General features: G+C 40.1%; 1 protein-coding gene and 1 long non-coding RNA gene across 4 annotated transcripts in view; one reads left to right on the top strand and one right to left on the bottom strand.

Moving 5' to 3' along the window:
• The window catches only part of TOX (thymocyte selection associated high mobility group box), a 224,686-nt gene extending 204,280 nt beyond the window's left edge, over window positions 1–20,406 (bottom strand). Inside the window, exon 1 of one of the 3 annotated variants that reach the window (XM_005238222.4) lies at window positions 20,265–20,406. In XM_005238222.4, the coding sequence (XP_005238279.1) occupies window positions 20,265–20,366 (102 nt within the window). In that variant the 5' untranslated portion in view covers window positions 20,367–20,406. Of the gene's footprint in view, window positions 1–18,647; window positions 18,887–20,264 lie in introns of those variants that run through there. The other 2 variants (XM_055799777.1, XM_027787921.2) reach the window with 2 other exon arrangements.
• A 171-nt stretch (window positions 20,407–20,577) lies between these two features.
• LOC129784081 (uncharacterized) overlaps window positions 20,578–27,561 on the top strand; it is a 45,913-nt gene continuing 38,929 nt past the window's right edge. The window contains exon 1 of the long non-coding RNA XR_008746483.1: window positions 20,578–20,712. This is a non-coding gene — a long non-coding RNA (uncharacterized LOC129784081). The remainder of the gene's footprint in view (window positions 20,713–27,561) is intronic.

Genomic DNA, 27,561 nt, shown 5'->3' with positions numbered 1-27,561 from the left:
CTACACTGGATATGCTGGTTTTACGGAGATTTTCTATCCCTAAGCTTTACCTGTATTTAAGCTTTAGAAAATAACCAGTATAGACCTCTGTCACAATTACACCTAAGTTTTTAGTTTAAATACTGATACCAAGGCAGTTTTCTGAAGATGTTCTGAAGACTGAGAAAACTGATAGCCCATTTCTTTAACCGACAGTTCTGGTTTATCCACAGTTAATAACCTGGATCCTGAAAGATATCACTGCTAAACTCACATATTTCTATCATATCATTAATTATTTGTCCAAATTTGTGCAGAGTAGAACTTGGACACATTTTATTTCTGTTTCCTAGAAGATTTGGCTTTCATCTGATTTTTTTTAAAGATCTCACTTTTCACTTTTATGGGATCAGTTTTCCAACAATTGAGCTTATCAGCCACATCTACACTGCTAGTAATTCAAAACCATGGCATATTTATTGATTCCAAAAAGCTATTACATGATATCGCTTATGTCCCTGTATTTGATTAGTCTGAGTTATTGGGGGAACTAACAAAAGATTACTCAGAACTCAGCAGAGAGCTTATATAGATGTCATCTTACCGGACATCTAGGCTATTTGCTTTTGCACCTTTATTTATAAGCATTACACACACCGACCAAGTTTTGCACAAAACAAGTATCCAATGTAGCTTTATCTCCGTTTTGTTACTCCAGCATTTAAAAAATCCAACTATAAGAAATAGGTTGTAGGTATAAAACATTTATTCACTCTTTTAAGAGAATATTAATGAACACCTATGTAAAGTTGCATTGATGAGTAAGATGTATTATGACTGAACATCATCCAAATTCAATTTAAACCTGAGCTATATACTACGTCTGAATATAGTATATCAGATTCTTATTTATGAATATAAATTATGCACTTCTCTGGACAAAAAATGCCTGTAAATTTAAAACATGAATATGTTAATTAGATTTAAATTCATCCATTATAGAAAATATTTTGACAAGTATTCTAAGAACAGTGTTTTAAAAACAGTTCAATGCATTAAATACATGCAAATTTTGACAGTCAAAAATGCATACTGCATAGCTGAGATACTATCATTCTTCTTCACAATCACTGCAGCCTCTAGCTAGATACAGATTTTTCATGACAGACAGAAACATTTCCTTCTGTGTATCTCATATTCTCAGATTTCTACTTCAAAATGATTCCTGAAACACTTTTAAAGACAGACTTAAAACTACTGCAAACTAGAATGGTTGCTATATACTTCAGTTAGCTAGGGCTGCCAACGTCAAATCATTTTCAATCTCTTTTCAAGTAGAACTGTTTGCCACTGGAATTGCATCCACTGGTGAGTTTTAGGACAAGTTTCATTCTTGAATTACCCACACTAACACTGCACCTATAGGCTGTTTTCCAAATATACCCAAAGTAGCTGTATACATGGGGTTGGCGTATACAGAGAGATTAGCACCCACATCAATTTGAAGTTTATTCACTGTTTTGCAAAATCCCTCTGTAAGTTTAGGGCACAATTTCAGAACTGGCTAAAATCCATTTAAAATTTGTAACTAAAAGGTGAAGTCTGCCCCGTCTTTGTTTGGTAGCGCTCCTACAGTCACATGGCAAACCAGACAAGCTCGCCTATCAAGATGAAGACTTAGCCTAGGAGTAGGAAGCAATAATGTCTATCTGCTTTCAAAGCAGAGTATCTTTACACAGAGGCATCCTGTGTGGGCGTGGAAGTGTCTGCACAGGATGCTACTGTACAACAGCCAGTGTCCATAAATTCAGATCACCCAGGCCCATGGCACTCAACCACATGCACAGACTGTTGTAGATCACAGCAACAAAACTGTAACATAGAACTGGGTCAAGAAACAGCTCAAAGGAACAGTGGACAATCTCCCTTTATCAGGAAAACACACTGATTCTTTAGTTACGTGTATCTACTTATGCAAAGGTTTTGAATTAGAAACAGGGGTTTTAAAGGAAACATGAAAATTTTTACAAGTAGTAACAGATGGTCCTTAAGGAACTATGGAGATGTCCCATACAGGTGGCAGCCTGAATCACACCGTGAGAGCATCACAACTTCACATGAGCCACGTGTTTCTGAAAACCCTCAGTGAGAGTGTGTGGATGGAAAGACGTGATTGTTTTACAACAAGTTTCCTGGCATGAGTTTCCCTCTGCCAGTGAAGTTCCCTTCCAACTACCAGCACTCTTGATGCTACTTACTGGGAAAAAGAACTGCAGGGAATCTTGCTGGAAGTATTGCAGAGAAGCTGGGTATCAGTGGGTTTGTGCATTTGTCTCTTACCCCAGATTCACAGCTTGTGTGTGGAAAAGTAAAACTAAATGATTATTTTTTGAGGAAAGCACAACTCAAGTGAACCTCAGCCACAGCTTTGCAACTGCAGCTGCAGGAGGGACAGATAAAATGTGATGTTGTAACTGTGATAGCTAATACTGGTTTAATACTTTAAAATCTCTGTGTTTGATGGACCTTGGAATGCACATGTACTTATAGGAAAAACAACACTCAATAGAAAATGAATTTAATGTTCTCAGTAAGGTTTCTTTAGGGCCAGTATGTATAAAATGCAATAGTCCTGAAAATTAACCCCAGGTGTATAATTTTGTTAATACAAGAAATGCAGGGTACCTAGAACAATAAAGCTTATGTACATCTTTATGTAAGAAAAAGGGGTACGTAAGATAGGGTTAGGTAGCTGACCTGAGGCCAAATCCCAGTCCCTGAAGAAAGCAAAACTCCTTTGGACATCAGTTGCATTTTTGAACTGCAAGGCCAAGCCTGTGATTGAAATACTGTGGTACCACAAGGCTCTAAAATCCAAAGCAGTGATAACGGCAGGAGAGCTGTTATTTCTGTACCATAAAAAGAAAGATTCTAGAGACGTTATTACATTTAAATGTATTCTGATATTGCATTTCGCTTTTCCATCTCAGCAGACACTGTTCCATCTGAGCAAGATGGACATAACATAGAGCACAGTATTTTATACTAAATGTAGTTATAAGGGAAGAACAACAACCTTGGAATGACTCACTCGCAGGACCAATTCATAGGTTACACTGAGTATGAAAGGCAATTTCAGAGTAGTGGTGGAAGAAAAGGATTTTTATAACAGAGGTGATACAAACTAATTCGGAGACACAGATACATACAGAACAGAGTACACAATGTACTGTACACACTTCTTCAAAGGAGGAAAGAACAGTTCCTTTTCCAAATACAGTGGTATCTGCAAAATTTAAAGTCCAATTCTGTTCAGTAGTGTAATGAAATCATTACAAATGCTGAAACATTAAAAATTCAACACTAAAAAAAGACAGTGGCTTTGTACTTGTGCTGCGCTGAGTCTAAACACAAGAAATTAAGAACAGGAGACTGTATTAAGGCAGGACTGGTGACAGACATTGACAGTCCTATACAAGTGGTGCATACAGAATGTAATAAGATATCCAGGAGTGCGTTTCAGCCCATATACTAAAGCACCGAGAGGGTAAAGTTTGGTTCATGGCTGCATTCCCTTTCAGGATAACGGGGGAAAATGGCAAGAAAATACAAGATTTGTTGAATTATTTCACAAACAGCTTGTCACAGTTCTGTATCCTAGATAATATATTTCTTTGTCAGAAAAAAAGTAATGAAGATCACCTTTTAAAATCTAATGCAACAGACTTCTATTATCACTAGCACTGTGTAAAAATAGCATCTTCTACAAATGAACTGTACCACAAAAATTGATGCTCATGGAATGTTATTATAATATAAAGTCTAAAACCACAAAGCAAGAAAATTCTGAGTTAAACTGAAACTTCATCCTTAGCCCACCCAAAAGTGTTTAGACACAGCAGGGCTTGCCAAAGACTAATAACCCTATACACAAAATATGCTGCCATAACTAGAAATCTCAAACTAAGTATGGAATTCCAGTTCTAATTCTGACCTTTCTCTTCTCTGCTTTTGTGGGTATAAGCAAGTCCTTTCATTACTTCAGCACTGGTGTGGTTAATAATCTTAAGGTAATTTTTTTAACCGTTTCTGTGCTGCAGAGTTCATTTGCCAGCTTCTCAGCTATACGTCAACTGTACCATTTTGTAAAGGCAGAGAAGAAGGGAAAAAACCAAAAACCATATAGTAAAATTACCTTTACCGAGTACTGTGGAGTAGCCCTAAAGGATCAAAGAACTCATATAATTCAGCAGTCCACTCCTTGTACTCCAAACTTGTCGACATCTTTTCTGTTGGGGTTTTTTTTGTTGTCTTTTTTTTTTTTTTTAAGAGCTACAGGCATAAGTTATTGACCCATCAGATAAGGGCTGAAATAAGATCTGCTGTTGAGCAAGAATGATTTTCTCATCCAAGTTAACTGATAACAAATTGTGTTGTGAAGACTGATTTTATCAGAGACAGGGGGAGGAAGAGAGGGTGGGGAATGAGATGCAAGATGGTATAGCACCTCATAGTTCTTCTCTAGACCTCCTCCACAGTTCAGTTTGTATTGAAGGACCTCTTCCTCCACTGTTGGAGCCTGCTCTTTCTATCATCAGGATCTATTTTTGGAGAGAATGCTTTTCCCCATTTATTTTATTTGGCCTCATCAATGTAATGGTCACAAAAGGTTTTCCTGATATTTCTGGACTCTACCTTCTTCAAAGACACTTCCTGGCAGTAAATGGTAAATCAGCTGCTGAAGATGCAGCCTCATTTGTAGGATGTCAGGACTTCTATGGAACATGGTAAGCAAAGTAACAGATGAAGGAAGCAATGGAATAGCTAACATGACATTTCATTGACTGAAGACAGAAAGCACTTCTCAGAGAAACCCTTGCAGCTTGGGGAGTTTGTTCTGTGAGCCAGCAAACATTGCCTGGAGTCATGCAAGTCCACCAAAAAATCAGCATAATGCACCATAAAGACTTCTGTAAACGCACATTCATGGAACTTTTAACATCATCCAGTACTACTTCACCTGATCAGTCCTAATCCAAATAGCTCTCCTGTCATGTAAATTTGAATTTGACTGTTTTCCTTAAAACAGGCATTTTGTCACACAAGGTCTTTGAACCAGCGATTTCTGAATCACCACAAAGAGCTGAGGGTGAAAGTTAGTCTTGTCTGGGGCACACACCCCTTCTCTACTGACAGCACAGGGCCTTCAGAACCCTCCAGTGGTGTCCCTTCTCACCTGACCAGCTTTTCCTTGGACACAGCTTATGTGTCCACGATGGTGGAAATGGTGTCCAACTTTGGCCAAGACCAGTCAGAAAATCTATTTGCTACAGAACATTTTCATGTTTTCTTTGGTTCTAGCACAAATCCCTAATCACCAGGCAACAGGTGCTCTGAGTAGGGTTGCAATTCATCTGTCTTTAAAGCTCAGTGTCTGTATGGGGAGAATACTTGAAACATAAAGGGAGAAAGGAGTCTCCTGGCAGAAAAAAACACTAATGTTCAGTGAAACTAAAATGTACTTGCTCAAACCAGTGCTGAGAGACCACAGTCCCAGCTATTTTCCTTGGGTGAGTTCCTTAAATATTCGGTGCTCCCTTTCCCTGCACCCCTCTCCCACGCTTGACTGACAACCACTCAGCTACCCGAGTAGTTGGAGAACCTATGTTCCCTCAAAGCCATATTTCATCCTTACTCGTGATAACAAAGACCTGATGATTATGATACTCTTCTATTTTTAACTCCTAATAAATAGAGATATATGCATTCCAATACTGTTATTTTCAGCTCTGTACAGGTCCATTGTAAGCTCAGTAGTAAGAATAAGGGAATATTCTGACGACTGAATGGCAGAAAATTAACTTCCATGTCTGGTACATTGCTGTGCCCCATTGCTTCAGAATATGCTTACAGCTCTAATATAAGCAAAGAGCTTCCAACATTACTAGAAACCCAGGCAACCATGTACGAAGCAGCAGGTTAAGGGCTGTCCCTGTTGTAATTAATTTATTCCTAGAAAGTCTGCAGTCTTCTCCTCCAACCAAAACCTACTAAATTCAGAACTTTACCTATATTATTCTTCAGTAAAAATTAACGTTTAATTTTTTAATTTGGGAAAAGAGTGAATAAAACCAAAGCCAAGTTAGAGAATGCTGCTTTAGTATTTTCACCATAATGTTCTGTTTGAGAAAGTCCTCTGGAATCAGAGCACTCTTAAAAAGACAATGGATTCAGCTGAATGATATATTTTCCATTGCAAAAATATTTTTTCTCTGAGCTTTCATTATTAAATACATGGACTTCCTTGTAGTTCCAAAAAAAAAACCTATTACAGGACAAACCCTACGGATTTGTACACTAAATCCTCTGGGTTTACCAGAACTAGAATAATTTACACAAATTTAGAGAGTTTAATACAATCATACATTTAACAGATGCTATTTTAACTATTTATATAAGCACAGTATCTATATATGATAATAAAGATACATACAATAAGGTTTCTCTTATTTCACAATTGCAGGTTTAACTACAGTACATAGTACTGTAATTTTGGTCACAATACCTGTATTTGGCATTCAAGTGGTATTTTTAATGTTAAGAAAACTCACCCAGCTCCATTATTTGCAGCACATCTTTCAAATTCAGCAGAAAAAAAGATACTGCAATAGAAAAGTGCCTTTTTTTCAGAGGTTATCTGTTGAAATTACTAAAGCCTTAACTTATGCTTGAGGTCCTCAGCCCAAACTGTGGGCATTGTGACAAAATAGTAACACAAGTATTTTCATGTTGGATCCCAGATCTTTAAAATGTAAGCATGCCTCGTGACCGCATGTCAAAAGTATCCACAGAAGTGAAGGACTAGTAAGACAGAGCCCAAGATTTTCCTAGCCACAGCAAGGCTTAGTCCTCCCCTCACTCACCATGAAAAAATTCTCCTTGCTGCTAACAAGAGTTAACTCTGCAGCAGAAAAATCTGTGCAGCAATTCTGAAGAGATTCAAACACTCCTGATAGATGATAGCAATGAATGTCATGGATACTATCCAATGAATCAGTAACACACACAAAAAGGTATTTTTGAAAAAGTATTATTTGGTTTACAAAGTCAAGAGGCCAAAATGTGGAAAATGCCAGATTTAAGGCTGCCTGAAAGCCTAACTCAGATGCCATTTGTAACTGCATTAATGATAACGTTGCAATGGCGTGATCACTTATTTTACATCTGCTGTTTCACTCCATCAGTTCCTGCCAATGATAACATACTAAAGAGCAAAATCAAGATATCCTTACATCTGACATTCCCAGCCTTAAAGTGTTTGACTTCATAACCAAACAAAGTCCTGAACAAATTAAGTCCTTATGATGGCAATGTTGCAATCTTCTCAACATTATTACAGGAGCTACTACAGTGATTTACAAAAATGGCCCTGGTGTTAATCCAAAATTAATCCAAAATTACAGCTTCAGGGTCCACTCTCATTTTTATTGAAACCTTAGTTACATGCTTTGCCCAATCTAAAGATTTTCTTTCTTCAACAATGAAAAAAAAAACATTTTAAACATCTTCATTTCTTATAGGTTTCAACTTTGAAAGTCTACATTTTTTCCTGGTTTTGGGAGCCTCGTGGACCTGGTAGCTACAATGGGAAGCTCCCAAACCCAGGAATAATTTTAGACATTCTCTCCAAGAAAAAAGCTTTATCAGAAGTGAAAGTGCCAAAGGTCTGAAACTTGCACAAGTGTGAGCTCAGAGAAATCTAAACATAAGCAGCTTCAGGTGTTCAGAAAGCTGTGGCTCCTCATTGATGGATTTGCTCATAGAATTTGAATGCACACCATACAGAGGGAACTGTATGTTCAGATTACTACCTCTGTCCTCTACTCAAAAATCCTGAAAATCCCTGGAAGTGTCAGTTCCTAATAGATTCAACTATCCATTGATGTCATATATTTAGTCAGAAGGGGGTTGCTTCATTAGAAATACAGCAAAGTCTTTTCTGGTTTTCTTCTTAATGTATCCATAGCTTTTAAGCTAAGTGTTTACTATTGTTCAAGACATATATTGGATGAGATACATGTTAGTCCAACACAGGAGTGAATAGGTTCCATACAGGTGCCAAAGGTAAACAGCACGCTGTCAGCCAAGGTGACATGCTTTGCTGTTGTAGCCTTATGATTCAAGAAGTAGCTGGCATCCTTCATTCCCACACTTTACACAAATATAACCTGAAAGTCTGAGTTGGCCCTACACAAAGGGTAAAAGGGCAAAAGGCAGTCAATTTGCTCTTCATCCAAGAGCACTGACAAACTAGGAAAGAAACTTTTTGATTAAGTAACAATTCCTTCCCAGGGGTCCTCCCAGAAAAATGCAACTGTCATCCCCCTTTAGATTTCAATGACCCTGTACAGGCACAAAACACTAAGTCAGCTAAAAGTTCCCCACAACTGTGTTGTAGCTGTGCTTCCAGTTGCTGATGCTTTATGAGCTTTAAAAAATAATACAGTCAATGTTGTGGCTTCTGATGTAAAATGAAACCTGGAATCTGAGACATCAGAATCTAATTACTATTTATAATAATGAATCTTTGGCTTTGTCAGTTTCACCTGTAATGTTCTTGGCTACGGAAAAAGTTGAGGTCTCTTTATCAGTGTCATTTTGCAGTGATGTACCATTTACTGTTCTTAATAAATTTATTATTTAAGTTGCACTACAGTTGATAGCAAAACTCAGTTTCATTATCAGACTTAAAACTTAGGTCCCTGATAGTCCTTATCTAGGTAAATCTCCCCCTAAAGGAACAGTGTTGCCCAAAGAGTGTGGGTAAAATCCAGTATGAATAAGAAAGCCCACTATCTCCTACACATACAAAGAAACCCCCACCATTTCCCCATGTCTTCTATAAAGGTACAAGACACAAGGGCAGTCTGCCTCAGTAAATTTTTCCACTTCCTTTACGTTTTTTTTTTTACTGATTTTGTTCAATATACTCTTGGAAAAAACAGTAAAAAAAGATAAATACACTTCTGCTAGCAAATGCCAGGAGGAAAATATATTCTGGTAGCCTTTGGCCAACTTAGACTTGAAATGAATTTACATCATCAAAATACCTCTTTAATTGTGTTAAAACATTCTGAAAACTTATTGCACACATTATTCTTCTGAAATTCACATGAACCTTTTGGTTTTTAGTCAATTCTCCAGTTGCATGCCCTCTCCCTCTCTCTTTGGAAAATATATCAATTACTTATTAAAAAAAAGAAGTGTTTTGGCATGGCTGACCTGTAGAGATATGGAGCTAAGCAGAGTCAGTGAATCCACTCACTCTGATATGCACACATGATATGCAATTAAAATCTCCATTCACATTCCTACAGGGTTGTCAATCAAGAGAAAAGCCTTTTTGACAACATCCAGTGAAGCGTACCAACTAACTGCTGAACAGGAACTTAAACAGTAACAGCTTTTGTTACTAGCAAAAACGGATTTTACTAAGATTGGGCTCAGTTTCTAAAGAAACGGTTATGTTAAAATTGGGGGAGCTTTTCATTAAAAATTAAAATGTATCACAAAGCTTTTGTGTATGAAGCTATCGTATTATGTAATACATGAGGGTTATCAGATACATAAAAAAAAAAACCTCTCTAACCTTTCTTTGACTGTAGGAAACAACTTAACCGTTCACATCTAGAACAATGTGCAATGATTACAAGCCAGTTTTTAGCAAGAACATTATTCTAATTGCATGTTGTCTATTTGGTAGGCACCACACATCTATAACATTATATGCTGCCCAGCCACAAAACTAACACAGTAAAAGGCCTGCTACTGCCAAAAATGATACTGTGAGCATTTGTTACTGACACACTGGAAAATGATGTGGCTCAATTATAAGAATTTGCAACTCTCTGAAAATATCCTGAGTTTGAATTTATGACAATAGAGGAGAAGTCTTCGGTAAACACTGAAGATGCTAATGTTTACTTCTAATACCCAGTTAGACAATACACAACTCATAGGAGCATTAGGGTACTTTAAAGTCAAATCTGTAAAGGTAAAACCAGTAAAAAATAAATAGGACATTATTAATCTGCTGTTTGTGTTTTGAGCGCTAACCTTGAACTACAGCTTTCAAACATGCTAATATTATTAAATATTGAAATATTTGCCCTCTTGCTTATCACACTCCGTAACTGAAGAGAGAGCAGATGCATCCTGACTATTAACAGTCATGACAAATTGCCTTACTAATGAATATTACACACTGAAAGTGCCATAACTGATTAAACTACAATTTCCCACTACCAGATAGAGAGAGACTTGGGAACTCCAGCAGTGGACAACTCTGATGTTCTGCCAACAGGCCTTCAGGGCACAGTGTGGTATTTAGAAAAACACACTGTAAATTCCATATGAATATATTCTGAAAGACTATGTGTATACAACAGGTTTTAAAGAACATTAGATGAAACAGCTTAGGTTTGTAGCCGATGAGCCATGTAAAATGGATGTGTTTTAACAATTTTAGTATCATTACAAGGCTGTGTTGGAGAATATTTCTGTTGGGTTCCTCTACCTCTCTCCCCACCTCCCCAAACATTGCTTGTGCTTTGCTTTCACATAAAATCTTTCTTTTGTCAGTCTCTTTGTTGGTGCAAAATTGGCAGCGGTTCAAATTCAAAGTACTCCTATTCATTTGCTGACCATTAAACCAATGTCATTCTAGTTCACATCAGCCAGAGAGCTAAGCTCTAAAAAACATAAAAGGCTTGCTTCACCACTGACGAATAATGTGTACATTTTTACAGAGCTTAAACCTTAATGCTTTGCCTGAAACTAACAATACAGTATATCTTATCATTCCTTTTTCACAAGCAGGCAGCTGCTGAAACGCTTGCCACTTCAAAATATCAATTGCTTGCCAGAGTTGTCCTCAACACACCCTGTCAAACTCATGTATATTGTGCAATGAAAATGGTGCAGGACTGAAAGCTAGAAATTGTGTCAAATTCTGCTGTAAGGGTATGATGTGCAAAGAACAACGTATGACAACCGTAGAGACTACAAACAATAGCAATGGAGCCAGACACTACATATATCACAACTGTGCCTGTACATATTTTATTGTATGTATTATATATTTAAAGCATGACAAATGTGTCATTGAAGCTATGTGCTACACCAAATAGAAATCCCTCAGCTAGTTAAGCTTTTTCATTTCTCTTGATGGAACTGTAGTGGTATTTTTCTGCCCTCTGAACATTTGTTTGTAAATCAAACAGCACAAAAAAACCCATCAGGTTTTCAAAATGAGTAACAGAAAACAAAAGGCAATACTACAAGATGAGAAAATGAGGTTTTGTTCAATTAACACTTTTGCTTTTCTCTAAGGACACATAGCCAGGCTACCTTAAACAATATCTGAGACTATGCAAGACAAATACAATATCACTGCACCCATAAATTACAGTACACCTAATTTTAATGCAGATAAGTGCTGGCCTATTGATTTGCATGTTTCTCTGGCAAAATGGAAATCCCATGTGAGTACGTTCTTTGTCTGTAGAAAATGCATTTTAAGAAACCTTTATGAATACTGCAATCTATGCTAAAAAGGAAAACATAAGTCATAGTATAAAAATGTATGGAACCTAGAGGAAGTAGTGCTCATATATACATACACATATACATGCATCTCTGTGCGTGCGTGTGTGCATGTGTGAATGCGTGTTACACAATCACATAGTTTTTTACCACATGTATAAAGTGTCTTAACTAACAAAACTCCAGCTTTAAATGTAATCTTACATTAGCTGAGGAAAAAATGAAAACTGCCAAACCAAGTAGCAAAGTAAGTTAATCATAAAGTGACCATGTAATGCTAATGTTAAAGAAACAACACACAGTTGTGATGAAAAAGAAATGTTTGGGAGGAAAGATGAGTGCAACAGCATGTAGGTTGCAAAACCTGAACACGCGGGATTCCATAAGGGTCATTAACTGACATAATCTTAACCAAAATGAATAGATATGCCATTAAGGTGTTAATAAATATTTTGGAAAGAGAATAGGTGTTTTAGGTGCTCAGGGTTGCTGACCTTTGCTGTGTTTATTAGTGGGACAATGATGCATTATTAACACACAGCAGCTGTACCTGAACTGCTGCCATGAACATAATAGCCTTTTATAGCCATCAGGGGAGTGAGATAGGAGGCCTTTATTAACCACTAGACATGATTAGCACATTATGTGAACTTTAGTAGGCAAATTATCTCATATTGAAATATAATGTTGGTTATAACTAATTGTAAACATGATTTTTAAAACTTCCCAATGCAAAACTAAGAGTTTTACTACTGTTTAGTGTATTACTGGCTTGGTCACTAAAAATGTAATTCTTTTCCTTTGTTCACCCTGCAAAACAACTGTGCCTCACAAAAACTTACTGCACTATGATAAAACCACTGAAGTGAATGACTTCCACATCATGAATATTATTCTTCAGAACTGTAAAAAAATATAAACAGACATTTCCAACACAATTAAGAAAACTGCTAATGGAGAAAAAAAAACTTGCCTTGTATTTCCTATAAAGATTACAAGCAGTTCTTAAAAAATCAGTTTACTGATACATTTTCAAGAGTTAACTTGAAAAAATAACACCATGATTTACTTCAAAAAGCTTAATTTTGGGTAAGATTATCCCATTAGCCTTCACAACTGAACACAGCACTGAGAGTCCATTATGAGCAGTCTTTTATGCCCTAGAAGAAAGTCATTAACATAAAATAAACCATTAGCTTTGATATTAAGCCTCTACTATCTGCAGGTTTCTATGACTAATGTTCACAACTGTGTCTGCCAAATGATAAATTATACTTTTTTGAAAGGTTAGCATCCCTTTTCACCACTATTTTTCCCTTTACTATTATTATTTCAGGCTGATGCAAATACAATGATCATATAAGAAACAAATGTTTTCTCTTATTCATGAACACAAACCTATGCACTTGTGGCAACTGCAACCAGAATATGACTTAGAAGCCAGCTTCTTATAATACAGGATAGAAATGACAGATTCCCAGAGTAAGTTCGCTTTCTTCAAAGTGAGTAACATATAATGAAGCAGCAACCTATGTGTGTGTATATACGTATAGTGTAGCACTGATACAATAGGAATTTATATGCATACATAATCTTCTCACTCTTTTGGCAGGAACCATCTGGATAAATCTTTTGCTTCACATTGCAGACTTCACACTTTCTTTACTGACCCATTTCCCTAAGTACAGTTTATCGTTGTTGTATTTCAGAGTTCTGATTTCTTCTTGCATATAGAATAGGTAACTGGAGTTCACTGCAGGCTTTCTTAATATAACAAAAATACACACCAGCTACAGTAACTTCCATTTAACCTTTAAGACCATATAATCATCAACAACAATAGCAGGAGACAAAAGTACTACCACAGCAGCTCAATTTCCATGCTTAGCCAGCAGTACATTTGAAAAAAAGTCACTCGTGCCACTTTTGATTGGTAGAGAGCAGTTTAACAGTCAAGAATGTGAATGCTAAAACATTCTGACATTTCCACTAACCTGGATTTGTCAGATGCTCATGTAATTCAAGTATGTTTTGCAACTTAGAAAGCTGCGTGTTTCTTGGGAGGAAACCATACTACAAGGGTCTATAACAAATCAAATAGCAGCCCAGTAAGAAATACTAAATGAACAGTTCAGGAACAGTGTTAGCATATGTGCAATTGAAAGATAAGATATAAATATTAGTAGACCCATATGAAATTCAAATGCTAAAAATAAACTACTTATTGCAAACATAAGAAGCAAAAGAAAACCGCAGACATTACAAATGTCGGTTGCAACAAGATCTCTGCTGAAAAACAATTTTAACTTTGAAGATCTAAGTCAAAACTTAAACATTTTATTTGATGCCCTGGCTTGCTCACCTAAAATGATCACAACAGACGGACATAAAATGCAGATATTCCAGTGGAAGGGGAGACAAGGTTTTCTTCTGTGTGCTTGCTACTGTGGAAGGGCAACGTTTGTTGCTGCTGCTAATGCTACATAATTGGTCTCTAACCATAGAATAATGCAATGTTGCCATTTTCCAACTGAATGCTGTAGGGAAAAACGTTATAACCAAGAAAATCTCATTCAGGTTGATGCGAATTTCATCTCTGAAAGTGTTCTGGAAGTGGTGGTATAATTAACAGTCATTTGGTCCTTCTGCTATAAACCATGATTTGGAGCAGTTCACAACTGCATTTTTAATGAGAAATCACTCCTTGGGCAGAAAATCAGTAACTGGTTGCACACCTAAAACAGTAAGAATAGAATAGAATAGAATAGAATAGAATAGAATAGAATAGAATAGAATAGAATAGAATAGAATAGAATAGAATAGAATAGAATATTGCAGTTGGAAGGGACCTACAAAGATCACCTAGTCCAACTGCAACAACAAAACATTTCAATCCAGTTAAGCTATATTTAAAATAAGTACTTTAATGTATGCAGCCCATGCTAGACATCCACAGAATATGTGCCCACTTCAGAAAGATAAACAAAGCTGCCACTAATTGTCACCGCTGTCAGTTCCAGAAGCCAAGGTCTGCATGATCCAGGCACTACCCCCTCACCACAGGAAGCAGTGCTTTCAGGTCACTCTTGAGCCATGGTGAGAGAGCAGTCAAAGGAAGCTTTTCACTTCCATCATCTAAGCTTTGTTATATCTGCCAACAGTACAGGACTTAAATATCCAAGAATTTTGATCTAAATCTTGCTGTGATTAGGACATTTCTCTGCTTAACATAACATCAAGTTTTAAACATAGTCCTTTTTCCAACGCTTCTGTAAGTGTTAGGAAGATGAGAAAGTCCTGCTAAGATGGGAATCTGAGGACAGGAGGGGGCTCAGTTCTTCCTGGTAAAGTGTGATTGTCCCCAGCGCACAGTGAATTCAATGGGAGCTGGGACTATCTGTCCTCCATGCTATCAACGCCTTAAGTCCTTAAATGCAGCTCCCGCTGCTCTTTGGTTTAATGTAAACACCAAAGGAACTGTATGCACTGTAGTGTTTAGATAATTCAGCATTCTTAATAGTTTACAGTTTTCACTTTTTTCAGAAAACCTCATGACAGGCTGGCTGAGGGTAATGCCCTGGAGATGAAATACATCTTTCCAGTAAGAGAATAAAACATAATTTCTCTCAAGGTACTGATGTTTGGCAGAAATTAAAAAAAGAATTACTGACTGCAAATGCCTTGGTTTATAGACATCTTTGAGAAAGATTTCTCAAAAACACATATATAAATTGTTTTCTGTATTCCATTAAAATTGGGACCACTTCTTTTCTGAAACACTGGAATTTAAGGAGCACACTTGAGGCTTGCCCACAACTCTGAGACTACATTCTAAGATCTAGTAACCCAGGGAAGAAAAGTCCATTCCCCTTCTTCCTATGTGTTTTTTTTCGTTTTGTTGGTTTTTTTGTTTGTTTGGGTTTTTTGAAACTAACTAAAACACTTAATACATAAAAATAAACAGTCAACACTAATGTGACTCTTTAATCTTTCCTTTAAGAGGCAGAAACAAATTTAAAGTATGATTCTAATGCAGTACGGGACAAGGTAGTTAACTAAGGGAAAAAGAAGAATATGCCCAGAATAAACAAATAGTGATCTATTAGATAAGCATAATCTAAAATGCTGTCAAAACACTAACACAGCATTTCAGCTGTAGAGCTGTCCTTCAGAGCGCTGGCTTGCCACAATTCTGAATTTCAGATAGAGACTGCATAGAAGCAAGCCACTGGAAATAACGTATACTTCATAAACAGCCATGGAGCAATTTACTTAGAGCAGTCTCTATGGTGGGGCTAACTTTACACAATAAATTATTCTAAATGCTGTGTATAAATATATGCACTTTTGCTCCGTGGAATTCTGATTACAAGCGGGATTGTTACCTGCTTACAAAACACAGTATTATATCTCCTTATCCACTTCCACCCAATGTCACTCCGTTTTTTTCATTTTGAACGGTTTGGCTTCCCTCTCCCTATCTTTTTCCTCTTTATTCCTCTTTTTAAAAACAACTACAGCCTATCATTCTACCTCTGCTGTCTGGCTGTATTTTTCCACTGCACTGACAACTACCAGTGAATAAAAGAAAGATGAGTTGTAGGCTCCTGTATTTTTGAACCAGGTAGCAAATCACAGAAGAATCTAGTACATAATTCTGCAAGGCTAACCATTGGGAGCAGTAAAGACCATTATTTTCTCCCTACTGTTGGCAGGGGTCAGCATCCCTGTCATTAGCTGTGTCAAACTATAATTGCATAACTGCGCTTTATGTGAGCAGATATCTGAAAACACTGTAAAGTTTCAAGTATGAAAATATGCCAGTCCTTTTTACAGTACTGATTGAAATGGTCTCTGGAGGTGACACTTCAATACAGAAAGCCACAAGTATATTATTTATTGCTCTCTACATAAACATTTCAACATCATCCGACTTCTTTGAGCAGCCTGAAAACCCTGACCATATTCTTCTATCAAATTAAGACTCTCGGATTATCAAAGTTATTTCTTTTGTACCATTCAACTCAATCAAGGAACATGATGTTTCTTAAAATAAACTTCAACTGAACAGAGTACTCGTATTAGCCTGTAAATGTTAGAAATGCAATTATGCTTCAAGTTTCAAAAGGCAAAGAGTACAACCCCAACTCTAAATCTGTCTGTCCAGCGTAAGAGCTCCACTATGTTATTTCAAAGGCTGACCTATATACCACAGCATACTGTCCATTCTGTCTGTTTGTATAAGAGATACCTCACACAGTTGTCATAACCAACATTGTTTGCATTGTTCTTTCACTTTTCTCTCTCCATGGGTAGTGCAAGAGAAACAAGGAAAAGCCTGCATAACAATATATGCGGAGTATAATGAGCTTTCACAGCAGAGAGAAATATTAGACTAAGATGCTTAGAATGCTATTTTAGGTTTATAAAATAAAGATCTAAGCCGTCTTCTGAAACAAAGCCTGCCAACTGAAAATTGTAAGATAAGAGGCAACTGTTTGAATCTACATTTGTGCATTTTCCTTTGACTAAAGAAAAATGCACTGTCAATACCTCCCATGCACGTCCCCAGGAACTCACTCATATGCTATAAACAATCATCTGATCAGGAAAAAAAATAGGGCTAACGGAACAATTAGAAAACTTAAAAGCATAAGTATTTGTGGAATTCATTCTCGAGCAGACTTAAAATGTAAAGAACCAAAGTCTGCACATTTGTCAAAAAACAAACAAAACAAAACCTCAACAAAACCCCAAAAATACCCAGTCCAAAACCCAGGTATGAAAACAAGGGCCAAATCCACTAGTCAGTGTCCAAAGTGAGTTTAAACTAGCTTTATGAGAAATGAGATCCAGTTCTGAACGAGTTTTGCAGGTAAAGACCTAATCAAGATGACCATTCCAATCCTGAACACGGATCCATCACAGAACACAGATCCACCACACTCCAGCCATCATCTTCCTTCCTGGGAGAGATCAAGAGCAAACACTCAACCAAACTTACTGAACACAAAATTCTGCAGGCCTCCCGCCCTTCAAACTCCCTAAATACACACAGCATGAAAGTGAGTGACAGAGCAGCATGACGACATGTTTAGAACAAGTCGGGTAAGTTTTCACAGCAATGTTAATCATTCTGGGCAAAGCGAGAGAGTGAAGGGGGTGAAAAACGAAATGTTCAGTAAATGTACACCTCCAAGGGGCCTGGCAAACCTAGTCCTGTCTATTTCATGTCATCAGTGGTCAGTTTCAAAGACACCTGAAAAAAGACATTCCTCCTATACTCTGTATCTCATATTGAAACATTCCTGATAAGTCTTTTCCAAGCATAAAACATATGTCTCATGACTGTGCACTTTTAAGCACATTATCAGTTCAGGCAAAGTGAAACAGAAGAGTTGCAACTTGTCTACAGAATGAGGGTCTCATTTGCATTTAAAAAGAACAGTTTGCTCCCTCATACATGGCATGACTTAAAAGAAGCTTTAACCAGCTAGTAAGGAAATTCTGAAAATTACTTTCTAAATTAATTTATTCGATTTGCAGTGCAACCCACCAAAAATGATTTAAGGAACTTAACTGGAAAATGATTTAATATTTAAGTAATTCCTGATTTTCCAAAGCATTTAACTTTTAAATTAAATCTGGCCCACTATCTCAAGAATGATGAGTGAAATGTGTATTCAAGTCATTACCTTCTTTTTGAAGCTTTAAATCACTGATAGGTTTAATAACCTTTGTCCTGTTTCATTGCCAAACGGGTCTTCAGACACTTATGTGCTTATGCCATTAATATCAGCCCAAGCTTCTCACTTGGTGACACTTTCTAGTTACAACTTATGAAAACAGACAACAGAGAAAATAACGGCAAGCCACCGACCAAAGGTAGCAGTAGCCTCACGACTGCTCAGAGCACTTAGGAAAAATGAATGCACACACAGAGGCTCCTACGCATCTGGACTCTTCCCGCTCAACAAAGTTCACTCCCGGCACAAACTTCCCATCTATAGGGCAGGTTCGCCAGATGCTGCAAAATACAGTCAAAGCTCCGCTAACAGTCATACCTCTGGGATCCCTCCTGAAATGTCCTTAGGCATCCACCACAAAGGGCCAGATTTATCCCTGAATTCTATAACTCCATTGAGTATATGTGAAATGCAGCCAGGATGAATTTGGTCCTTTCTGCTGTGATTGGTAGATGAGACCATGTGGGAAATCTTTCCTGGAAACTGAGAGGGCTTCACCCCGCCGCCGCAGCCCCCGCGCTTGAGCACAGGCACACGCTCTGTCGCTGCTTATTTCTGAGCCGAGGCAGCTGCCCGGGATGAAAGAGCCGGCCCTGAACATCCCTCTGACTGACACGTGAGACCCTCACGACAATGGCCGAGCGCGGAGCCAGGCTGTCCGCGGCGGGGTGCGGGGCGGTGCGTGGCGGTGCGGTGCCCCCGGCCCGCTGTCCCCCCGCTGTCCCCCCGCTGTCCCCCGGGCCAGCCGCCGCCCCCCGCACCGGCGGGCAGCCCCGCGCGCTGCGCACGGCGGAGTTGGCGCTGCGAAAACATCCGCCGCAGCTGGCCCCGCACTTCCGTGGCAGGTTTCTAAACAACCCCCCGAGCGCCCAGGTTTAAACGCGTCTTGCGGGACGCGCTCGCTCCCGGCTTTCTCCCCTGGCAGGGGAGCGCTGAAGAAGTGCCCTGGGTTGCTCGCACTTCCTGATTTTTTCCTGCGGCCAGCGTTTTATTCATGTGCAAAGCCCATTCCGTAACAGCAGAGAAAGTGCAGCTCAAGCATAAAGCACCAGCTGGCTCAGGCCACCGAGGCAGTAACAATGCAGGAGCCCCAGCCCCCTTCCTCGGCAGCAAAAGTAATGCAAAGTGCTCCGGGATCGCAGCGCCAAACTCTCGTAAACAAACCCAGGATCTGGGCTAGCGGGAGCCTCCTCTGCAGTCCCTCCTTCCCCGGGGCTCGGGCACCTCAGACTTGGCTCGCCTCGGGTACTGACCCTATCTGCAGCTGTTTAATCAAGTCACAGAGAAATGGGGAAGGCAGTTGCACAGCCGGGACAAACTCAAGTCAGTGTTCTGAACCGACTTGTCACCCTTACACATCGTTGTTGTGCATATAGAGCGAGGCGCGTGTATGCGTGTTTGTGTGTATATACAGATGCACACACACACACACACACACACACACACACAAACGTGCTCCCGGCACCGCCAAGTACCGCTTTGACACATGAACTGCAGGGTACGCGGCGGGGCAGAGTTTCTGCCGGTTTGTGGCGGGCGCGATCTTTCTCATTAACAGCAGCCCTGGAAATTCAAGTCCACCGCATCAACATCCCTGCTCCCGCTGTTTCTCCGAAAGGGAAGATGTTGTGGAAAATGCCTCCCCCACCCACCACCACCCCCCGCGCTCCAGCCGCCCGCCCCCAGACTACTCCGGGGTTTTAATTTGGGGTGCCTGCAGGGGGGCCGGTGTGTGTCCCGGCGGCCCCTCTCCGCGGCGGGCGGCACTGCGCTCCCCAAACCCCAACGCCCGGCAAACGCCGCTGCCCTCTGCCTCGCCGGTCAACGGGGTGCGCGGCTCGCCAAAGCGCAGCTCCCGCTCATGCAACGCGCCGCGACAACAGCACAATCGACAGCACAGATAAAACACCTCGGACGACACAAAACACGAGTCACCTTGTTGCAATAGTAGGGGTCCAGGCAGGGGGAAGGTCCCAAACAAGGCGTATCAGGAGCGGCTGCAGGCTGAGGAGGTGGTGAATAAAACCTTACGTCCATTTCACTAAAACATCAAGCAAACTCCTTTTCCTTTGGTCGTTAATGTTGGTGCAAAAAGGGGTGTGTGTGTGAGAGTGTGTGTGTGTATGTGTGTGTGTGTGTGTGTGTGTGTGTGTGTGTGTGAGGGGTGGGGGACACACACACACAACAAGACTAAGAAGAATAAAAAAAGAGGTGCCTGACTTCAGTAGTCAAAGAAACACCTTCCCTGCCTCACATCCGTTTGTGGTTTGTAAAGAGAGAGAGGAGAGAGAGGAAAAAAAAAAAAAATCTCTTCCAAAACAGCACCGGTCTGCAGATGTCTGCGAGAGAATCAACAAACCCTCCTTCTTCTACGGCAGGGCAGGTAACTTCGAGTACTTATTGTTTCCCCCACGCATCGGCACCGGGGCGCTAGCTCCGTGTGTGCCTCTCTTTATGGGAGTCTCGGAGTTGGTTCGCTTCTCCCTCCCTCCCTCTCGCTCGCTCCCACTGTTCTGTTCCCGTTCTTTATTATTATTATTATTATTATTGCTGATATTGTTATTAGTTATTTGGTCGGGCTTGGTGGCGGTGTATTTTGGTTGCCCTCCGCCGTGAGGAGCGGGGCCGGGGGGGGAGGCGGCGGCGGCAGCCGGGGCCCCCGCGCACCCCCGGGGGCAGCGGCGAGGCAGCCCGCCCGCGCTGGAATGGCCGCCCCGCGCCGCCCGGCTCTCTCGCCTCGGCTGGGCTCGGCTCGGCTCGGCACGGCTCGGCGGGCGGCGGCAGGGGACACGGCGCGCTCCGCCGGCGGAGTCGCTGCTCCGAGTGTGCCTCACACAAAGGGGCCGGCGAGGGAAGAGCCATTTGCGGCCGCCGGGGACGGGGCTGGGAGTCGCGGAGAGGGGGCGCTGCCGCGCCCGCCATCCCGCTGCCGGCCCCGCCCTCTCCCGCCCGGCCCCCGGCACCGCCCGGCCCCCCGCCGGTTACTATGGCATCCCCTCGGCGGCCTGCCGCCGCGGCTGCCTGGGCCCGGCCCGGGGGCCGAGGGGAGGCGGCGGCGGGATGGCAGTGGTGGCACGGGAGCCAGGGGTTCGGCCCCGGGCCCTGGCCTCCAGGACGGGCCGACCACAGGCTGCCCGCTGCCCGGTGTGGCCGCGGCCAGGTCCCTTGCGGTGCCTCCGTGACTGCCCCCGGGCCGTCTCCACCCACCCCGCCCATCGCCACAACTTTTTGCGAAGGCCGGGGCAGCGGCCCCTGCCCCAGCTCCCCCGGCAGGCCTGTGAGGCGGGCCAGGGTCGAGCTGCAAGCGGGGCCCGGTGGGTTCGGTGAGCCCTTCGTCTTCTCTCCCAGCAGAGTGGAAACCGTTGCCCAGAGTTTGTGGCGGCAGAAATAAAGTGTGATCCATGTGCGTGCCTCAGAAACTAGGGAGCACCCATGAAATACCTCATCAGCTGAGGTCTGCCTGTTAGCTCCTAGCGCCTGGGCCTGGCCGTGGTGTGGGCAGTGCCGACACCAAGCACAGTCTTCCTTACAGCAGCCTGGAGGAGGGAAACTTGAGGAGATGGGCAAACCCAGAGGGGAGGAAAGAAGGGAAAGGGAAAGGGGTAGGGAAAATGAAGAGGAGCACAATTAGCTGCAAACAAGGGTCCTGACAAAGGCAAGTTGGGAATCCAGTGGGACTTGAGAGAGGGTTTGACGAGGAAAACAGGATTTAACAAAGCAAAACAGTGAAAGAAAGGGTGACTTCAAGACACCATGAGGGTTCCCACTGGGTTTCCTGCTGAGTCTCTCGTAGTTTTAATCAGGACAGAAGGGATGGAAGACAAAGGATACAGGAAGGACACTATACTGAGCTTAGATAATGCCCTCCAGAGGAACTGTATTATGAAAAGAAAGGAATGCCTTTTCCTCTTTAAATAAAAACAAATTAGTGAGTGCCACACAAATCAGCTGAGGTGATGACAATTAGCAGGAATGGTTACATTTATCAAATACTTGTGAACATTTCCTTCACAAAACAATTGGAATCTGAAGAACTTTTAGGAAGATCTGTAATGCACATTGTAACAAAAAACTGTCTTCTTGTCACTGAAAAAAAAACCCCACCCAAAACCCTACAACAGAGTAAAGATTTCAGGGGGACTCAGTGTTTAAGGAGGAGGAAATAATGAATTTCAGGTGAAGAAATCATTGTTTTTTGTGAGCATCTACAACCTGTACCTGAGATAATTTGATATTGTAAAGAGTCCTTCAAGATAAAATCATGACTTTCCTCCATGTCCAACAACCTGCTTTCAGTAAAGCTTAATTATCTGGAAAAAATACATAAGTAATGTAAATGAAACTCTAGAGAAAACAGGTTTGAAGCAATATTCCTTTTTCAGAATTATTTGATCAAAAATATCTCTGAAGATTTTTGGTTGTCAGTTCAACACAATTTAACTCGGATGGCAATAAATGTTTTCCTTAAATACGTAATTACAAGAGGATATCAGCTGGTTTCTTTTTAACGGTATTTGAAAGCCCCATGGCTTTGGAGAAAAGCTTGAAAACATGACCCAGAAAAAGCTCCAAAAACCACAGGAAAAGACATTAACTTTTTTATTTTTTTTAAATCTCATGATTTTTTGGCGTCTGACTCATTATTTTGCATGTTTGGGATTAGACATTTTGAAAGTTAAAGAATCCTAAAAAAGACTTTCTTTTGCAAGAAATGTGCTTGACGCTTGACAGATATATCACTGCTGCAAATGGCTGATATGTGGACCATAATTTGACAAAGTGAATGGGAGACAGATTGCAAGCTCTGTATTGAAAAGCTGCTGTTGAGAAACTTGCTATTCATGGACCACGGATTAGTTTTCAGCCTGTTGTGGAGAAAGGTGGTAGAGATACACTGATTCTAGAAGAGCTGGTCTGGGCAACCAGAGTATGCGGGTGCATACAAGTGTATGCAGGTACAGTGATGCCAATGCAAGCCAAAGATGTCAATACCAGAATGACTATAACGTTCAATGACAATAGAGATTTGGCTTTATGTTTATATGAAATGTTACTGACTAGTGCCTTAAGGAAGACTTCAAGTTCCTAGGAGTCTGCAGGAGTTTACAACTATACCATTTGCTTTGCACAGCACTTCAAGTTATTTTCAGTACTTAATGATGCAGGCCCTGGGAGGTCATAAAATTTTTGCTGCTACTTACAGAGATGATTTAATCATCAAAATGGTAAAAAAACCCTGAGATTTGTGGCAGTTATCTGAACAGTTTGTAAAAATAAAAAACCTATATATATATATTAATCCCTTAAGTGTTCTTTTGTTTTGTAAGGGATGTTTCCTCTGGGGTTTTCAGAATAATGCATTAGTGCAGACTGGAACTGAAAATGTTAACACTATTGTAGGCTTTCCCTCTATGAACTGAGAAAGCAGAGGCCCTTTCCAGGATAATTCAACAGTATATCAAACTCGGCCAGTTAAGTTCATGTAAGTGCATTTTCTAGAAAAAGTTGCAACAGAGTAAAAAGCATGAATCAGGCTTTAGAAGCTTAAAAGGAACATTTGTTCAGAAGGACAGTGGGTTTTTAAAGCCATTCAACATTCAAGTGAATGTCTCCAAAATAGTCTTGATAGAGGTTCCTGTACCAGCATATGAGTGTCATTGCTTTTCTCATACATATATAGGAACAAATGTCTCGAGAAACATGATCTGTATCTGCTGATACTAAAAAAGTTGTTATTTTTTAAAATGCTGTCTGCTGGAGTGAGACGACGTAGTATGAATATTCTCCATGCAATGGAGAACTCATATGACATTCCTTGCCAAACAGCATTGTGGATGCCAGAAGTTTGCATAGCAGACTGGAGACTTAAGGAGGTCATTAGACAGACAAACGAAAAATGGATCAGCAACTCCTTTGAGCTGAAAATAGCTGTTGGTAGAGACACAGGGGTAGAGGATGGAGGGAAGTATTGCACACACTTGCCCTCTGTTCACGCTGTCACGCCTAGAGCCATAGCTGGAGGCAGAGTACTGGCAGGGCAGACAGTCTATACCAGTAGAGCCATTTGCATGTTCTCATGGAAGGTCTGCAATGGTCAGACTGTCAGAATTAAAAGAAACAAGCATGTCCAAGATGACAGAGGTAATTTTCTTGTCTGCCTTAATGTCTCACCCAGCTACTCCATCTAGTATATTGGAGGGCCATCAAGTGGGCGTAAATCATGTTCTCAGCCAAAAAGAAGTGAAAATATCTTAGTTTAAAAAAGAATCTAGCCCAACATCTTTTTGTTTTAATCTCACATGTCTATACCCAGTTTTATTTGGGATCTCCAGACAAAGATGTCTGATCATCTATTACGAAGAGAAGATTTCCTGATTTTCCCAAGTAGAAAGAAATGTGAGACCGTAATGATGGCTTATTATTTTTATACATAGGCACAACAAGGTCCTTCTCATGAGGTTGGCTCTTATTTAAAGAAAAAAATTCCCTTACAAATTTAAAAACAGCTGTATGGGAAAGTAATTTTGCTTCCTGTTTTGTGGACTGTACTTTGGGAGCCACGAGGGCAAGATAACCTAAAAGGGGAGTGATGAGGTTTTGCTGAGAAAATCCCTCCTGCGGAAAATTTTGCTTTACTTGCTGACTCAGGGGACTATTTACCTTTCAGAACAAAGCTCAATGTTCATCAATTTCTAGAGAGTAGTTAATTAAATAATAATAGGATGAAGGGTCTGTCCCTTTTGTGTGGCTATCCTGTTTTATGTTTTATGTTATTAAACTGGGTATGACACTTGGGTCTGGGAAGATGCAAAAGTTAATGATTTTAAGATTACGTAATATTTAAACCAAAGTAATTAATCTGGTCTTGTCATCAGAATGAACTCAAATCCTTTTAAGAAATAGTTTTATTTAAAGTGTTGTTGTTATTCTGAGTGTGTACTCACAAGTAGGCATGAATCAGTGTATTTAAACAGAAAAAATTGCAATATGGTATCAAAGCTTAGTAGTGGTGATATATGTTTCAGAGTATTTGAACAGTTTGTAATGCTACCTAATAGTGTGCCAAATCAAGTGTTGTCAAACATGTAATGAAAGAGGCGGCTATTTTATTATTTTAGCCACTGCTCCTGTCTTGTTTAGTTTGTTAAATGTAAAAATGACTGGCACCAAATTATCACACTTGCATGGAAATAAATTGCTCTTATCTCTATAAGGAAGTAAAGTTCACTTCTAAGTAGTTAAGGAAAGCCCCTGACTTCCCTTTCTAACAAGGGAAAGAGAAAACCTGAGTATTGCCATGTCTTCTCATTCTAAACAAATGATACGCAGACAATTTAACAGATAGAGGAGGAATAAACACATAGGCTGAACCTGAACTGTGTTTTACATCTCACGAAAGGTTCTTACACACTCATCTGCCATTGCCTACAGTAGGAATTAAGCACACAACATCTCACAGAATCAAGGTCTTAAATAACCATGAAAAAAATATAAAAATGTAGAATTCACCTTGCATATTTGCAGCTTTGATCTGTTTCCATATGCTGCAAAGACACTGCCATCTGGTTCAAGTTACCAAATTTAATGTGGCCTTGCAGACATACAAAAGGTAGGCCAATCTTGAAAGAAAATATTTCACTGGGCTTTGGAATCAAGCTATTTCTCATGGTCAGAGAAACAAAGGGAAACATGAAGTTCCTTTTTTCCTCTTCCTGTATTTCCTGTCTTACAAAGTGATTTTATATGAGATACTCTGTCCACATGGTATGCAAGAAGGCTCAAAAATACATCTCAGTATGGTGTATGCTAGTTCTCAATTGCAAGATATACCCAAGTGTTAAGGTTGCCAATTTTCCACTCTTCCACTTATCTTGTTAAATCAATCATGAAACATCTAGAAAGTACAAGGGATCAGGAATTTTTGGTTTCATGCTATTTTTTTCTGAAGTGTACTGGAGAACTGTACTGAGGGGTTTCAGAAACAAGTTTTTTTAAGGAAAATTGTGTTTTCAGCAGTCTATTTTGCAAATTAAAAAGCCTATCTAAAGGTATTTTGGTTTTTCCTCCAAAAAGTGGGGATCCATAGAAGTTATTCAAATGTTATCTAGGGACTGCATCATATGCAGATGTCTTGAGAACAAATCTGTACAAATGTTTGATACCATTAAAAATACCTATATATATTTGCAGACATTTTATGTGTCAGCTGAATAGTCAGGAAAAAGGAAAGAGAGAAGAGAGGACTGGTTGCAAGCAGAGACAGGTGACAATATGAGGACTAGTCTGTATCACCAGTTTTTCCATAGCATTGAAAAGGGAATTCTTATCTGCCAAGGCAGATGCCAAGCAGATGATTAATCAGTTTTCAGTTCAGAACAATGAAGTCATCATTCTCCTTTTTGATAAAACTCCCAAACAGAGCTGAATTGCCCCTGCATGAGCTCTCCTGGCATGAGATCTTTACAGGCTTAGTTAAAACCTCTTTTTTCTATGCTGTGCTGTCTCATCTGCCTCAGATGTCTTTTGCTAGAGAACAGTTTTCATTGTCCTTTATATTCACAAGGGCTCTGTGAAGCAATACCTTGGATGTTTCTTAAAGCTCCAAGCAAGGTGGGTCTTTCAACAGGAGACTCCCACCCCATTATGTGAAAAAGTAGTCCATGTACCTTCTTTTATGTGCTTTTAATTAGTACTTCAAGCCCAGAATTATAGATGCTAATAGAAAGAGAGATCCAAACTCCGTTCTCTCTGAGTACATATAAATATAGCAGAGCTCACAGAGTAAAAAATTATTTTTAGGCCTGAAGGTATTACAGCTTACCTTTTTTTTATATAATTATTTTTTATAATAAAACTAGAGAAAGTAAAAAGCAAAAAGGTGTGCTTGAATTTAATCTGCTTCCCTATGAACTTATGGTTACCATCAGAAATGCACCACACAAGGGGCACAGAGGTCATTTGAAGTGCAGAATGTTGGGACTTCACTACAGCTTCCTGTTGTAGCAGATGAATCCTGTCTCATTCACACCCGATAGACTGATACAGATACATCATCCAACATGTTATCCGCCATCAGTTTTTAAGGGGTATGATAAATTGTCAGACTGCTGGCTTGAAAACAGAATTTCCTTCTTCGCTGAGATTTCAGCATTTTCCTACTGGATCTCCAGGAATTTCAGACCACCTTTCTTCTAACTACATGGTTCTTTTCTCAGTGGAGCTGTCAACCTCA

The sequence above is a fragment of the Falco peregrinus genome, chromosome 3 (genome assembly GCF_023634155.1).
Source record: "Falco peregrinus isolate bFalPer1 chromosome 3, bFalPer1.pri, whole genome shotgun sequence".
Taxonomy (NCBI): domain Eukaryota; kingdom Metazoa; phylum Chordata; class Aves; order Falconiformes; family Falconidae; genus Falco; species Falco peregrinus.
The sequence above is the reverse complement of the archived record's forward strand: the minus strand, read 5'-3'. Positions and strand labels throughout refer to the sequence as shown.